General features: G+C 39.3%; 1 protein-coding gene across 1 annotated transcript in view; it reads right to left on the bottom strand.

Moving 5' to 3' along the window:
- The window catches only part of SAMD3 (sterile alpha motif domain containing 3), a 42,152-nt gene that overhangs the window by 16,957 nt on the left and 7,617 nt on the right, over positions 1-17,578 (bottom strand). Inside the window, exons 3-5 of the mRNA XM_075708205.1 lie at positions 10,187-10,372; positions 9,780-9,864; positions 2,573-2,740 (exon numbers count right to left, since the gene is read on the bottom strand). Of these exons, the coding sequence (XP_075564320.1) occupies positions 2,573-2,740; positions 9,780-9,864; positions 10,187-10,372 (439 nt within the window). The remainder of the gene's footprint in view (positions 1-2,572; positions 2,741-9,779; positions 9,865-10,186; positions 10,373-17,578) is intronic.

Below are 17,578 nucleotides of genomic sequence, written 5' to 3'. Positions count from 1 at the left end.
TGCATGGGAGGGCAAGTAACACTCGTGCTGTGTTTGGAGGAGGAATGCCTGCTGGCAGGTAATGGGGCTTTGACAGACCAAGGGGCAGACACCATCTGTGGCTCTGAGCACATCCCTAAACATCACAGGAAGCTTGTCCTGGCAAGCAACTGTTTTTTCGCATGGTGAAATAGAAAGAGTAGTCAAGGATTTTATTAGCAGTAATAGCTTTATTACTATTTTTATATAAAAAGAAATGCCAGGTATACCAGTGAGGTATTTCCTATTAGTAAATAATCTTTTTATCAGTTTCGTACCATTAACAATCCAACATTATACTGACACAAAGCACATTTGATGAAGTAACATCTTACGGCTGTTCTGAAAATAAAGCTGAATATAGAAGTCAGCTGTGTAGCTGGTAAATAGGTCATCTGTTAGGAACAGATGTGCTCTTTCATCTGCACTGCTTGCCAGTTGGCTTTGACCTATAATGCCCTCAATGTCCTACTCTGCCTATCTAAGGTGGAGTGTGGATACACAAAGGGACTAGGAATCCTTCACTGATTATTCTCCAAAGGTCTCTTTAACCTGGAACTCATTTCCCACCCTTTTACCTTAAACAATCCTGATTTGTTGGCTTCTAGTCTACATGAGGCTGATCTATTCTTCCAGACTTGGAAAAGGGAAGAAGGCAAGGGGATCTGGCTAATGATAATTTGAAAATGTGGTATTGTCTTCTAGACCAAATACTTATTTTTTGAGGCTAAGACTCTTTGTTTAGCAGTTCAAATTTATCACAAAGTAGTTAGTGCCAAGGACTAGCAGAAAGGTGTCTTTATGTGTGTTCTTAAATATACAAAATTAAAACCCCCACACAGCATTTGTTTGAAAGTGATAAACAAACTTCTTGTTCAGCTGCAGTTTGTAGTGACATAATTTAGGATCTCAAAGCCAGACATACCTGGTTTCAATGTAGAAATACATTTAAAACAAAGAAAGGTATGATTCCCTCAATTTTGTGGGACTCATTCTTAAGCCTTAATAGGCTCCACAAGTGTTAATTCTTGCATTTATATCTCCCTGCTGTTTAGGATACAGAAAAAATAAGAGAAAGAAAGTAAAAGTTGTTCAGGGAGACAGCATCCTCTCACCTCCTTCCAGTTTAACCCTTATTTACTTACAACATTAAGGCTAGCAGAAAACGCCTAGGACTTGGAAGAGGTGGAACATACTTCCTTCTTCTTCAATTTCTAAAGCAAACAAGGATTGACCAGCCTTGGGCAATGCAGTTAAAAAGCATGTGATTCCTAATTTATAGATACACAGCGCAGTGCAGTTACATCTTCTCTATAGAAAAATGAAATCAAGCATGCAGTTCCTACAGGACCACAGCAAAGCCCTTCTCAGCTAGGTGATGTGACAAACAAGACCCACATCTGCCCTTTCCAAATGTTAGCAGATAAAGGATGGCTAACTCTTAATGCATGCACAAAACAAGGAGCCTGTCATTTTTCCTTGAGTGCATGCAAGACTGTTTATTTTTGCACACACTTTCTTACTTCACACATTCTGCAAACATTTCAACTAAAGCAGGAAGAAGAGGGAAGTGTTTATTCCTGCATACATTAATCAAAAGAGGATAAACAAATTACTGAAGCTTCTAAAAAACCAAACCAAAACAAAACAAAAAAACCCCACCACCCAAAACCCCCAAAACCAAACCAAGAATATCTATCTGCTTTTTGGGTAGAAAAGTACAGCTACCTTCAAACACAAGGGTGATTTATGCAGAAATGGATCCAGTAAGCCACTCTTGCTGCCCTAAAGACATTCTATGTGTCCAAACAGCAGGATGGACATATGTAAACTGAAGTCAAATATCTGCTTACATACCTTCTTTTACCACATTCTTACAATTGTTTAAGTTTTACCACATTTTAGTTGCAGCACTGAAGGCAGCGTGAGGAGCGTTAGCAAAGCATAACTGGAACTTTAATGTATTTATGAAATTGTATAAATTAATTTGTATGCTTCAAGCACTTACTAGACAGCGATAGCTCTCTGAATTCTCTAACTAAAGGGAAATACAGCAACCGCATGCATACATCCATAAGCATCCTTGTGTATATCACACATCAACACAAACAGCTTTTATATAACAAAGTGCAACGTGACAGTAGGATATGGCCACTTGCTACCAGCTCAAATATTACATTGCATTCTTATTTGTACAGAGGTTTCAGCTCTTAGACATAAGCCTCTACTGTTTTTCACTCTAACTAAAGGTGTATAACCTAAAGCAGAATGGGAATACTGCATTTTAAAAAAAGGCAGAATTTTATGCCCAACTGGCAACAACTGTAAACGACAACAAATGTGCTAGGCATCCAGTGTTGGGTTCGGCTCCACTGTTGATACTTAGTTCTCCAGAGATGAAAAAAAAGTCAAGGGTCTGACTATAGGACAAACTCTATACAAATGAGTTCAAATAGGATGAAATTACTTCATTCTCCCCTTTACTGGCTGGTGGCCTTATTGTCAGCAGAGCTGCTGAAAGACACAGAACTCAGTTAAGCACCAAAGATCTTACCTCTACCTGCACCTGGTCGTCATCAGGTTTGTTTTCAGCAAATGAAGATTTCCTGGTCTGTCCTCGCCTGTGGCCAAACTTGCATTTGTTCCTCAGGACTTGCTCATCATCTTCAATGGGTCTCCGCACATATTTGAAACGATCTTTAAGGGCCCGTTTCCATAGCAACTGCATGGGGAAAAAAAATCAGTCCTTACCAGTATCTTTGAAGAATTTACCTCATTCCTAAAGCGGGTCACTTTGTTTCATCTAACGCTATTTTATAAAATAGTGTTTGCCACTAAGCAGAAAAAGACTCACAGGGCAGCATCAGCATACTGGTGGCTTCAGGACTGAAGGGAACACAAGTAACTGCGGTATATGACTCTACGGCAACTAAACAGCAGGGCTACTGGCACTGGTGTGGTTCATTAAGGATGACAGTAATTGAACCCAAGAGTTAGATTTATCCAATACAACCGGGGCTGTCAGTGAAACTGCAGTTTACTTTCCTTTTCTCAGCTCTACTTTGGATGCTCCATTGATGACAACAGGTCATGAAGCTACACAGTGAATCAGCTCAGCTCACTGATGCCACAGAAAACTAATGTTGGGGGTTTTTTTGGGGTTGTTTTTTTTTTTTTTGGGGGGGTGGATTATTTTTCCCCTGCCTCTGACTGGTTGTGCAGTTGTATGATTATCATATCTAACAAGGCAGCAGGAAAGACATGGTGGGAGAGCCCCTGTTGCAGGAAGCCTACAGTTACACTGGATCAAGTGTATTATTAAACTGAACTTAAAATTGCTGAATTAAAAGGATCATTTAAGTAGGACCTAGCATTTGTGAGACTCCTCAAGGCACGTAAATTGCAACTTAAAGGCAGTTCTGCATTGCAAGTGGATGCAGTCCCTGTTTAATGGAGCCACTCACCGCTCCTTGGCAGACAGAATTCCTTGCACATCCTTACGGACAGATGGCTGTTCACCTGCAGTCCCCGGCTGGGTATCCAGTGGCGGGACCCAGCCATGCTAACTACTGAGACACTGGGAAGCAATTACTAAGCCAAGGCTGCTGAACATGTCTGCAGGCAAACCCTGCAGTTGTGAATATTGAAAATGTTTTGTCAGATCCTCAAAAGCAACTGCTTATTTCAGTTATTGAGGGTTTTCAACAGAGGGAACAAAAATTAGTCAGAAAAGTGACTGTAAATGACAGGATGTGGCAAGAGAGATTCAAATAGCTGGTACTTTGTTTTCTAAAATTGACTCCAATGCTATATTCACTTAATACTATACTCAAGCCTGTACTCACTGACATACTAAAACACAATATAAAGAGAAGAATGATTACCCCAAATTTCTTACCAAAATTATGTCCTTTATTAGTCAAGGTCATATGCCTTTAAGGGTTAACTTTGGTGTAAACCAGAATTCAGTAAAAGTAGACCAAGTAGTACAGTATCTTTCTTTGCAGCGAGTCTGACATCCCTGCCTTTCTCACCCACAGGATATGGATGGGGGGGTCTCTTAAAAGATGGTGGTGAAGGCAGTGTGACCTTGCCTTTCTCCTGCTGAACACACTGCTCCCACCTCCCGAGGGTACTAGCTGACTTACAGGTCCTCAATCCTAAAAGCAAGAGCTCCACGAATGGTGAAAAATGAGAGTGGAAGAGCTATGAGAATACAGCCCCTGTGGTGTCTACCTCAGCTCTTCTTGGGCAGACCTGGGCCAGCCAGAGCAGGTGTGCCCTTCCTGGGGGGACACTTTCTGTCACCCACCTACGGGCTCTTACAGAAGTATCCTCTCACTGCCAGTCACATGTGAACATCCAAGAACTGGAAAGAAAACAAACCCATCTGCATTTCTAGTACGTAAACTTCAGACTTAGGATTCTCCCAGAAGAGGAGTCACATCGCCACCAATCTAAATGTAATGATTAGAAACAGAGCACAACTGCTCACCCATCTTCTCGCAAGGCATATTTACAGCTTCAGTTTGAATATTACACCCCAGCACTGTTTTCAAAAGCAGTAAGGTGACTACATGCCTTGAAAATCCCACTTGCTAACCGCCTCAACCACTAAGGTTCCTAAATACATTTACAATTCTAGCCCTATGCATTTACATTTTGATGCAAATACCCTGATGTTATACGCCCAGCAAAGTTTATTTGGAACATTGTTATTTTAAGGCTGTTAAGAAACAAGCAAATGAAAACCTTAGCTTAATGCTTCTCTAAAGTGTTCCACAGATGTTAAAATATTTTAAAACATGATCATCCCAGAATATATTAGCAGCTGACGATTTAAATATCCCCTTAGCTGAGTTTTGCGCAGTTTCTTTCTTTTGAAGACCTTTGTTTGGCTAGAAGACACTTTTGCTTATTCTTCCACATGAAAGAATATGCTGACACCTATACAGAGCTTTAAATATCCCTCAAAGCTCAAAACATTCAGTTGTTTCATCCTCCTGTCCTCAGATAAATTAAGAGTTTTAACTAAATCTATTTCAGTAATAGGATTCTCATAAGCTTAGCCAACTCTCTTCTCACATACCTATTTCATGAATGAGACTGTGAGCACATACATTTATGTGGTTTCCCTAGCAGGTAATGCATCTTCTAAAAAGGATGCTTTCATTACCATTTTTGAGCTGATAACTTTATTTTCTAGTTTAAAAAAACCCAAACCACCCCAGGAAGGTTTACAATGCTTGTAAGGGAGCAGGATTAGTCTGTGTCCATCTGACATAGGAGGGAAAGGATTACATGCAGATTAAAAGCGGTAATTTACTAGCAAATAATCATTTTGTGCTCAGTGGTTACATAAATCAGGCATGTCAGCACTGGGATCCCAGGTTTCACCAGCATCACGGCACTGCTCTGCAGCCCCAAGCTCGAGGGAGCTGCTTACGCAAAGCCCACTGGCAAGAGTGCGGAGGAGAGAGCCCTCTCTTTCCCTTCCTCACGTAAGGTTGTCTTGAAACCATACAATTTTCAGTTATTGGCTGAAATGAAATGAAATAAGGGCAGTGACTCTTTCCAAATGGTTGGTCGTAACCCTCGTAAAAAGAATAAATACAAACAGAATAGTATCTTGCAAGTGGTTAAGAAACAGTGTCATGCCAATTTTCTTTTGACTGCTGTGACTATAGCCTTGGCTTTTTCTATGTAACCTATTTGTCTGTAACTACTTATGAATGTTGCATTGGCATTATAGATCAGAAATCTAATAATCTATTTCATGATTAAATGGAGATTAATTTTTTAAAATGTTGTATGTGTTACTTTAGGATAACATTGTTCTTTAAGTAGAAGAAAACATCATGGGAAAAATTCCTTAGGTAAAACACCTTAAAGCACTTCTTTCCAAAAGTTAATATTGGAACAGGGTGGGGAAATTAACTTCATTCCAAGTGCCCACAGACCTATTAAATGAGTCCTGCTTTTTTTTTTTTTTTAAATTATTATTGTTATTTAGGATTTCAGGTAATTCTTTCTTAGTTCCTGCTTCTACAGTGACCTAGTCAATGCCCTTCTTTTTTAATTCATAGTATATAAGTAGCTTATCCATAACTTTTAAACTTACTAATTTAGGATCATTGGCATCATTCAGACTATATTCCATTAGATATCCTTTTCAAGGGCCGATGGCATAGAAACACATTTTTCTCTACTGCAAAATTAAATAGGAAATCTTTTAACCAAGAAAATAGAATTATGGATAATCTACTAATAAATCTTGAAACATTAAAATTTTAATGACCTCTCATTGCAACAGTATGAGATTGAAAATATTAGACTACAATTCTACGTAATGCACACATTGTTTAAATTACTTGTTTAAAATAGTTTGGAGTTGTAAATAGAAACTGTCCAGTATTTTGGGAAAAAAAACCAAAACAAAACACCCAAACAAAAAAGGAACGTTCAAAGTTTTGCAAATAAATCTTTCCCTGTTATGAAAATATGGGTGGGAATTTAGGGACTCTTAGGTTTGTTTTTTTGTTGTTGTTCCTCTATGTTTTCCAGCAGATCTTTCCCCTTTCCAATTTTCCAAGCCATTTAATTTCCATGAAAATGTTACTACAAAAGTGCTGACATTTCCAATTCAAAGTTTCTCCAAGTTTTTCATTACATCAAGTTCTTTATGTTCTGATTTTCTGTTCTTGGCTAGAAGAAAAAGCTAATCCTGGAACGTCAAGATCTCTCACAGGATGAGCTTTCCCTTTTCTCAGCCAGAACGCCCCACGGGCTGCCCCTGCCCACCCACGCCACGCACACACGTGCATACTGGCCATGGAAGAACCCACAACAGTTTCCACCGCATCCTTCCTGCGGCCAAGACACATGCATTTCTGGTGGAGGGCTCCAAACCACTAGATGCATGAATTAAAAATAAAATCCCACCACTGACAGACCTTATCAGGGCATCGCATTAAGAACTACTGCAGCCTCTGCAGAACCCAGCAGACGCTGTGGCTGCTCCTCCACCCCAAAGGGTAGGCAGTTGCTTTCCTTTTAAGCATGAATTTAGAGTCTATCTGAATCTAGGAACCAAGACATAGCACACCAATAAATAAAGAGCAATAAATTAACATCATTAACAATACAGTGGGATAGAGCATTTTGTGCGGCAGAAAGGAAAAATACCCAATGGCAGAAGTGAGGTCCAGCAGGCCAGAGGGAATGCAAGACTAATTACTCCAAACTACATTCAGCCCTTTTGGTTTTTGAAATGCATACAACTATTTCTTTTTCCTGTAACTTTGACAAGAAATTAAAAGTCCAAATACTTGAAAACATGTTTCTTGGTATTCTAAACAAACTCAAATAACTTTATTAATCTGCTAGTCCTGGAAACAGTTATTCTGAGAGGCCTGCCCAGCTGAATTGCCATGTTCAGTGTGTCCCTTTCTCCAGCCTTACAGGACACCAAAATGAGGGGGTCACCTATCAGGCACAGACATCTGTGCACAGCTGGTCACCCGAGGCTCCCTTTGGAGTCCACAGAAAGAAGAAAAGAACTTCCACAGTGCTACTCCTCTCTTCCCAATGTAGACACCAAAACCACGTTATGTGAACTGCACCTCCAGAAGTTTATATATATGTTATTAAATAACTAACGTAACTAGCATTTTTGCTTAAAATACTACTCTCATTTTACAGTTTTCCTTTTCTACATTTAGCTATCAGTCCAAATAAAGAGCTTTCTGCTTTACCTCTGAAGTATTTTATTGATGATAGTTTTCTTAAATACTTTCAATGTACTATTAAAAAAATGGAATAACAACTGTCTAACGATTATAGATAAACAAGTTTAAGGTATTCAAAACTTCTCAGTAAGTAATATTTCACATCTTACAAGACCTGTGGTTCAATACTGTTACCAGGAACAGCAAGCAGCAATTCTTACAGTCCCATGCTAGCCTGAGGCAACTTTAAAAGAAAAGCCTACAAAAACTTCACTTTTTTGAGCTGCTGAAGAAACTTTTTTTCTGAGAAAAGATGAAAGAATGGTGGTTAGCCATTTTTTTTGTTGTTCATTCGTTTCTTAAACATATAAGAATTCGGTTTTACTGCAAGTTTCATGCCAAGTATCTGTACATATGTTGTAGGGCTTGTTTTCAGCCACTGCTGCTGTTAACACACAACTATCTCAAATCAAGAAAAGAAGTATTTACAGCCTTTACAGTTGTGAAGGAAGAACAGAATGTCTAACAGTAGGGCCAATAAAAATAGTAATTCATCCTCACCCCCTCCTCCAAACTTAAGTATATAGACATACACCTTAAGTACATTTTTTCCTGCCTCAAGCAACAGAGAGGGGCTGGTTCAGAAGCGTTAGACTAGTAATATTGCAAACTGCTAATTCCAGCTTCCTCGCTTACTTATGGTGGTTTCTTCCAGATATGCTTTCTAGTAAACATGAGAGAAATATCAAAAGATAAAGAACAACTCTGAAGTCTCTGCCCCATCACAGAACTTCTGCCAGCACCAATTCTGGGATCGATCTGGGAAGCAATAAGCCATTTCCCAAAGAATGGAGTTACAAGTAGCTTCACTCAGTCTACGGTCCTGCTGCAATGAAAGCCCTTTGAAAACCTAGCTTAAGAACCTCTGCTTAAAAATGGGTTTTAAAAGTTAAAGGATGTAGAAAGGTCTTTGGGCCCGCCTGGAATGTCATTCCAGCTCCCCTTCACAAAGGGAGCCAGATGAATCTGTAGCATTACCCAGGACCCTGGCCGGCGACCCCTCCTGGGGTATTCAGAGAGGAATCCTGACTGAAAACAAGGGTGGATGGTAGCTCTCTGATCCTTCTGCTCCCTCTCTCCTTTCTCAGATGTGTTTGTTTTCTTTAGTCCCTTCCCTCCTACCATGCCTGGGCTCAGGGGAGAACTAGAATAGCCACCCCTTAATCCTCACATTTTTTTTTTTTTATTCTCAAAATTATTTTGCTTTCTGCAGTAACTGTACACGAGATATGTATTTATATACATTTAAAGCTAACAATCCCCACTGAGTCTCACAAGCTTTTACAAGGCGCTATAAAAGTATCACACGGCAAAGCAATGCTGTGAAGTCAAAAGGTGAACGCCGTCCTCTGAGACCACAGATGTGTATTCTGGGTCACAAGAGTGAAAAAATGTAGTTCAAATTTAAGTCACCTCCTTCCATTGCTTTCTATTATGTCCCCACTGAGATCCCAATGAGTGTTTTTAATTTTTTTTTTTTAATTAGGCCTAGATTCCAACATACCTAAACCAGTAATATTACTACATGTTGTAGCTAGATATCTAAAACACAAGTGATTGTAATGCATTGCAAGAGCATGGTATACATTAGTCCTCATACAATTTTCTAAACACTTGCCTTCTTTGTTTTTAAAACCAAAAATAAGTCACATTTACTTAAATTTATCCTTCAGGGGAAATCAATCCAGAAAGAAACTGTACCCAACAAGCAACGAGGGACTTCATGTATAGGTCTGCATGACCTCACAGTGGCTTTGAGGATTGGCTGTGACTGGATTAATCTTTAATTAATATAATGAAATAAGAATGTTATTCACCAAACGTGTCAAAGTGAAGCTTACAGCTCTGAGTAGAGTCAGTATATAAGAAATTGATATTGATTTCCTCTGAACTAGGTTATTTTATTGTGATCAATTATGTGTGGGGGAAAAAAAAAAGAATTATTTCTGTATTTTTCAATTTTACAATACTTACAAAGCCATTCCCATCTTCATCGAGGAATGGGTATGCCTGCAGTAGAGCATTGACAACAATGTTATATTGCTGACTGTTTGGATACCTGTACAAACGAAATGGAGTTGTAAAAGAAATAGTTGGTATTCTACTTAGAATACTACTCCAGACATTAGACACTGTCTGGAGTCTATACTGATATACATTAAACTGACTATTTCTAAGACTATCGATTCACCTCCAAATAGCAAAAGGAACAGCTTTAAGGTTTGCACGAAATCTTCCTGCTTGACTTCAACAGATTTCAGGCCCTCAGCCTCCTCTATTTAAGCAAGCATATTAAAGAGAATGGCTTTACATCCATTTGAAAATGTACTTCTGTAGCCAATGGGTAATGCCCCCAAATAAATCTAACAATGTTTACTCACAGTGATCCTTCTAGGTATTTTGTCATGTCTGCTTGCAAAAATTCAATAATCCTTATTCTCATACTGTGATCAGGGCATTTTTTTTCTGCTAATATGCACTTGACATCGTAAGGGAAGTCTGGCAAAGCATAAGAACTTGTCCACTGCAACGTCTTGTATCTTGCAAAAAATGATTTCAGATTTTTTCTGTAAAAGAAAAAATTATATCATCTTGATCATGTCCTTCTATGGGAATGCAGGCAAGAAGGAAAGAAAAATACAAGCAAAAACTCAACACAAAGCAGTTATTACTATAGAAATTCGAGGCTTGCTCTCTTGGTTTCTACGTAAAGAATACCTGCAAAAGCTGCAGTCAAAACATATGGGGTTAAAACCAGATGTCAAATGTGAAATGTTTTAATCAGCAGACACTAGAAGGTGGTCACTAACTGAAAGCAGAAGGCAGAGCGGAGGAAGTCACTGGGGACTTGCTACTGTTGCAAAATAACTTTATCTGTCATCATTTATAATGTGTTTCCTACCAGTTCTGCTAACTTACTAGTGAGAGCGAGCAAACAGATTGATTGAATAAAATACTATACACGACATTAGCTAAGATTGTCCTCCCACAGGGGAAAGCATCGAAGGGATGAAGGCAGTTATCAACACACAGATTGAAGGCAGTTATCAGCACAATGACTGGAAACAAAGCAGACACAGCCTGCAAGTACCCACAGCTCCCCTCCCAAGAAGACCATCAGCACTATTTACCAATGTCACACCCCAGCTGGGGTAAGCCTGAGGCAGGATATCCCCACTGGCTACCCAAGTGCTTCCCACCTCCAGAGAGCCTGCCAAACCCTAGTTCTGAAGGAACACATGGAAAAGTAGAGATAAATTGAGCAGGAAGTCAATCAAAAGCCACCTAAAAGGTGGAGTGCTTCTGGCAGCCCTAGACAGCTTCCCAGTCATAGTAGTCCAGACCCAATACAGAAATTTCAAATGAGAGGTGCCAAAGACAACTAAAGAGTCCTGTTATATATGTGGTATCACTGCATTTTATGTTTGCTTTAATTTAAAATGCAGAGAGCAACTTGGAAATGACTACCAGACTTTTAACAGAATTTTTTAAATAAAGTGCAGTCATTATAGATGATGAATGTAGATGCTTACCTGGTATAAATATACAGATATCTGTATCTGAATTAATCATCTGCACTCCCTTTATATTCACTGAGGAGAGATAAATACCACTGAAGGATGACAGAACAATGAGAAGACATCTAAATCAGACCAGATATTCTCTCTCATCTATTTCTCTCCACTAATTGTGAAGGAAATTAAGATAGTTACCATAGTTGTTGAAGTCTCCACTGTATATTTCTCAAGTTAGGAACCCTCCACTTGGTAGGTAAAAGCTCCCACACAAAGATGCTTCCAAGCTGCACTAAATTTTGAATCTATGAAAGTTATGGAGGGAAATACTGCTAGACTTCAGTCAACATGCATGAGTTTTCACTCCTAAAGGTCTCTATGGTAGCCTATAAACAAGAGCTAGGCATATAAATAAGAGTTGTGAAGAGCTTTAGCAAGGTCTTCATTGGGAGGTTTTGCTATCCAGCCTCTTTCAGATAAGTATGTGAAAAAAACCCAAACAAACGTGGTAGCTAATATCTTTAGTCTGGCAAAATCAACTGCAATACCAATGGATGAGCATTTGCAGTAGCTTAGTTTACACCAGTTTGAAAGATTACTATGTATCGGGGAGGCAGATTATTTTGGGCCTGTATAGCCATAGTTATAGCCTCAATACCTTCTTGAGTAGGTTAGCCTATAACTATCCTCAACCTTGTTGACCTGGTTATGCTGCCACATCATCTTGGCATCTTTTAATGTTGGTAGCTTACAGGCTGGTAAAAGCTCTACAGCCATGATATAACTTTACCAACCCCAGCACTACTGCAAACTGCGATGCAGTGCTGAAAAAAAAAAAAAAAAAAATTGGGGTACTGTCATCTGATCCTCATAGTTATATTAACAGTAGTAGCAGCACTACTGTTTCCCCATGCAAAACAGGTACAAAATGGCCAAGGCTGCTGTGTCTCCAACCTCACCAGATTTTATGGGACACAGATGGTTAAAAGTAGATGCAAACTGTAGTGAACTTCTATTAGTACTTTACAGTCTCAAAAGAAGGAAAAGCTGCACAAGAAGTGACACACATATCCACACAGACACATTCATGTCCTTTTTTGGTGATAAATTAATACACAAATGGGAAAAAACCAAACCCAGATTCTGAAATCACTTGGAAATGCCTCCCATGCAAATAAAGTGCAGATGTTCAGTGTAGCATCAATGAGGAGCTCTGCAGCCCTGTGAGTTTTAATCCTGTACTTCCACCAACTTTACTGCTGAAAGTGATGTAGCAGACAGGCTGCAAGTTACTACATTCTATTTTCAACATGCTATCTTTAAACTAGCTCAAAAATGCACAGAAGTTTAAAAACGTGCAGTGATTTCTAGCTGAGCCGCACTGAAATTCCTGTTGCTGCTAATACCAGTGAAACTGAATTGCTATTTCAAAAAGTGGAACAGCTTAGCAGATTCAGTTCAGGCAAACTCCTGTCTCCACAGTGCAAGAGATTAAATATTTTACTAGCTTTTGCTGAAATCATTGCTGTTGGGCAGTCATGTTAAATATGTGCAGTAATATTTTACAATGAAATACAAGTTTGAAAAGAAACACAATGCCACAGTAAACTTTATCCCCAGAAATGCTCACATACAAACCTGTTTAACTAAAAAAAGTGTTCAGTTAAACTGTACATGCACTGTGATTTATGTATATAGCCAAGACCCTCCTTGATTGTGGAGAACAGCATTACAGCTAAAGATTTAGGTGCAAACATACATAGCCTGTTTCTAACCATCCCTCTCTGGTCTTCTAGCTGACCTGAGACAGAGATAAGATCAAGATCCCAAAACACAAATTACCGCATCTTTTATTTTCTCTTAGTTCTTGAGGCATTCAACACTACACCTAAATCAACCTGATGGCTACCTGCTGCCAAATGTCAGTCCCTCTCCCCTGGCTGTCACAATGTCTCTACCCCTTTCTTACTGGTACCAGGAAGCCCCTTGTTATGCAGCAAGTTACTTCAAGGAGCTGTGATGTGATTTTTCATTTTTCTTCTTGGTTTACTTATCTCACTGTTTAGGTCCCCCAAATAGCTACCCATGAGGTGAGACAAAGAGCAGTGCAGAGGAAGCAAGCTGCATGTTTAGCTGCAATATGGAGCTGCATCCTAAGAAGCATCTCCTCAGCAAGTGCACAACTAACCGTGGAGCTTTTGACAACTCAGCTTTTGCAGATGACCACTTTACTTACTGTACTAAGTCACAGCACTCTTTCACACAGCTATTTCTTTCTTTGGCTCCATTACAGCCTTACACTGCTCACACACAGCGTGTTTACTGAGATGCAAAGCTATAAAATAACATAATTTTGGGAGGAGCTGTTTGTCTCCTTCAGCTGGCAAAAAAACCCCCAAAACCCAAAACAAGACAAAAAAACCCAACCCCCCAAACCCCCACCTATTTGAATTATAAAACCCTGGGATCCCTAATCCCAGGGGATAACTTGTTTTACTGCTAAAAAGACAAAGATTTTAGACACATGCAGCATCACCCAGATCTTTCATGAAGGTTTTAGATCATGGTCTCCAAACATAGTGTCCTCTGCAACTTCTTGCAGAGACACAAAACTGCCTGAATTAGCTGTAACAAGTCAGTAAAAATATTCCTGGCATCAATATAGACAGCTCAATCAAGATAGCTATGCAAAGTGCAGTAGAGACCTAGAAACAGGGTCAAACAGTGGATCGTATGATTTTGTCATACAAGAAACAGAAGAGAAAAGAAAACCTGGAGCTTGCAGATGTGAAAGAAAGGAAAAGTCTACAGCTGTAGAAAATGTTCCATTTCACTAACACATGTATTATATGCTTTCAACTTTATGACAATATTTAAGGTCGTAAAGGTTATTTCCATCAAAAGGAAGAAATTATGACAGATGATGAAATATCAAAAGAAACTCTTTTTCCCCTCTCAAAAGTAGGATAAAATAGGGTGCTCTTTTCTATTCACAGTTCTGAGATCTGTGCCTGAAAGACTCTCATGCGTTTCCTTTCATGCGCTTCACTGCTGTTTCCTACTTTCGAGCACAAACACACGGTTTCCCAGTTATTCCCTAAAACCTGGGATTTGCAGTCTACCTAGTGCTTGATGACATCTTTTACTTTTTTAGTTCCCACTAAACATAGGGGCAGTATCCTTTAGACTGAACAAAAAGTCACCCGGAGCAGCAGCGTTAGCCTCAGCAAGGCTAGGACAGATGCACCGTAGCTGCCCATTTCCCAGAGCAGCTCCAGTTTCAGGTTTTCCTGCAGTAGCTTTGCTATAGAAATCATCACATTCAGGACAAGCATGAAGTTACAGACAAAATTAATCAGCTTTAAAGCAAGTTTGTGAGATGCAAACACAACCTCCTTCTAGAGGGAGTCAGGATTTTTCGACAGTTTCCATTCTGAGGAGCTGCATCATGTAAGTGAAGGCTCTGCACTTCCATCTCATGTGAGGGCAGCAGCTGTAGGTTACAGACAGGGAGAGAAAATGCTCCTTGGGGAATCTGACTGACAGAACTGCCAGCAAAATCAGGCCATTTTAATGAAACAGTGTTTATTTGCATTCACCCATGAAAGACGTGTTATACTGTATCCAAAGAATTTTATGTATTTGGGGTTTTATTGTTGTTTTTATGACTTTGTTAGACCTTAACAAGGCAACGCAGTTAGTATCTCCTGCAAGTAATTTGTAAGACTTGGCTTATTTCTGGTGTGGAAGAGAGGAGATATAATAATTTTTTTTTTCCTGCAAACGTCTGCAGAAGACTCACAGCACCTTATCAGTAAATTCAGCTCTGCTGACCTCAACCACTCCAAAACCATGAGTCCAGTTGCTTTGGCTGGTTGATGCAAACAAAGCACAGAGAAGATATTATTGTCTTCTAGGGTAGGGGTTTGGGTTTGGGTTTTTTTTTTTTTTCCCCATTTAAGTTAGTATTCTTAAGCTTCCTGCTGCAGTGACAGAGACATGAAATGCTGACTTAAAGTGGCAGAAATTCTCACAACCCCATAAACTGAAGACCTAAATTTAAAGATGCTCCTCCAAACCCTGCACAAAACAAAACCAATAGATACAACAAGTTTTATGAAGATGGAATAACAATTGAAGTGAAATTATCAGGAATCATTAAAATAAGAAAGAAGAAATTATTTTTCTATTATGATACATCATTCAACAGGGGAATCTACTATTGAAACAATAAATAGCTTCAGAAGTATTGAGACAAATTCATAGAAAAAAGATGCAATCAATCACTTAATTGCACCTAGCCCATTAATTTTACATTTTTGGAATCCCTAAACATTAGTTGTTGTAAAGGTATAATCAAAGGAAGCATCTGATGTCTGTACTTCTGATCAAAACAGACAAGACAGTACTTCTTTTCTTCTACTACTGATCACTGTCAAAAACCTAACTTTTTTTTTTATGGTTGCTTTTCATGTCCGTATGAACTAGCTGAAAAAAAAGATCATCACATCTACTAGAAATAATTCGGATTATATCAACAATAAGGTTTCTGCATAGAAACTAAGAAACTCTTAAGTTTTATAAGAGGCACAGTCCAGCTGAGATTTTCTTTGTAGGACTATAGCTGCATACGTGTATATAAATATACATATGAAAGTAATATTTGCTCTCTTGTGTAAAGGGAGCAAAGTCATCTGAAATAATTGCAAAAGCGACAATTTTTCAGGCTAGCTACTCTTCCCCCCCCCCCCCCCCCCCCGCCCTTTTTCTTTCCCTCTTTTTAAAGCACCAGCATAAGTGTGTTTCTGATAAAACCCATTAAACACAGACCAAAACTATCGATGTGTGGGTAAGGGGGAAGCAAAGGAGCTCTAGACAGGTCATTAGCAGAATGATGTGTCAAAATTAAAACACACCTCAGGTGCAGCGACCCAGTAGTCAGTGCAGTTGCCTGCAGTCCCACCAAACTAGATGCGAGACTGCCCTAGCTAAGGAGATGTACAGCATCATTAATGTGGCTCCACACTCAGCTGGCCTCCAGTCCTGCTCAGCAAGGTGTTATTAGTTCAAACATTGCACTACTGCACGCTGGCGGGTGCCCGACCTCAAGAGGGCTTGCAGCAGGCAAGCTGGCCCCGCTGAGGAAATGAATGACAGTGGTTTGCAACCATGCAGGCCAGCATGGCCATCTTGGAGACAAATTCATTTTAAAATAAGTATTCCAATTTGTTATTCTTGGTATCAGCCCAAGTTTATGTGGGCACCAGCACCAACACACTGTCAGTACTGACAATGACCTTATTGCTATATGAACACTTAGCAGGCTCAGGTTTAGTTGAGCACTGACCACATCTTCCAAATTCACAGCAAACAGAGTTCAAGGCTGTCAAGGCCAGCCAGAAGATCTGTTATCCTGCTTGTGCACATAAGCCTGCTCTAAGCAAATTACTTCAAGGCATTCAGACAGTAAATCTGTTACGCAACACTCAAGAGCTACAGAACACCATTTAATAGAAAGAATAAATGTACAAATAAACCTCTGTCAGGACATCACTCTTGAAGGAAACAGCTGGACCATCATATTGGAAACAGGGAAAAAGGGATCCGTGAGGGATGTCATTTGATAAACTAACACCTTGAGGAAAGGCAGACAGGACGTATAAACCAACCAATAAAAGGTTGGTTTTTCACAGCAGTGTCAGGTGTTTACAAGTAATGACAGCTTCTGTCTTAACAACAAGATAAACACCAGACTGCCAGGAGCCATCAAATTGCTGGTACTCTGATACAGAAAAGTAGGTATAGGGGAAATGTATTTATTGAATTGTCCTCTGTAGCTATCTTACTGTCTTCACAGAAAAGCACCGCTTCAAGATTAATCTTCTTGGGAGATTAACAAAAAGACTGGCTGTTTTTACTTCTGTACTAGCTAGCAAAAAGTTATTCCACTGAGGTAACCTGCAAACCTCATCTGGTTATAAATATGCATAATTTCAATACAAGAAAAATAAAATTATACAATTGCTGCATCCACTTACTCTTTATTTTTGTGTTTAAACAGTCTTCTTCTATATTTTTGTAACATTTAGTAATACAGAAGAGTGTATTTAACACAGTCATTAGGACTATCTACACAGGAAACATACAGAGAAACTTTGAGCCAATTCACCAGCGCTAATAAACCATAAAAGCCCCCACGAATTCATTTCAAGCAAAACCATGCCAGTTATGGAAGATGTAGTTGCATGGGTCTTTTGG

The sequence above is a fragment of the Pelecanus crispus genome, chromosome 3, assembly GCF_030463565.1.
Source record: "Pelecanus crispus isolate bPelCri1 chromosome 3, bPelCri1.pri, whole genome shotgun sequence".
Lineage (NCBI taxonomy): Eukaryota > Metazoa > Chordata > Aves > Pelecaniformes > Pelecanidae > Pelecanus > Pelecanus crispus.
This window is presented reverse-complemented; position numbering and strand designations above follow the sequence as displayed.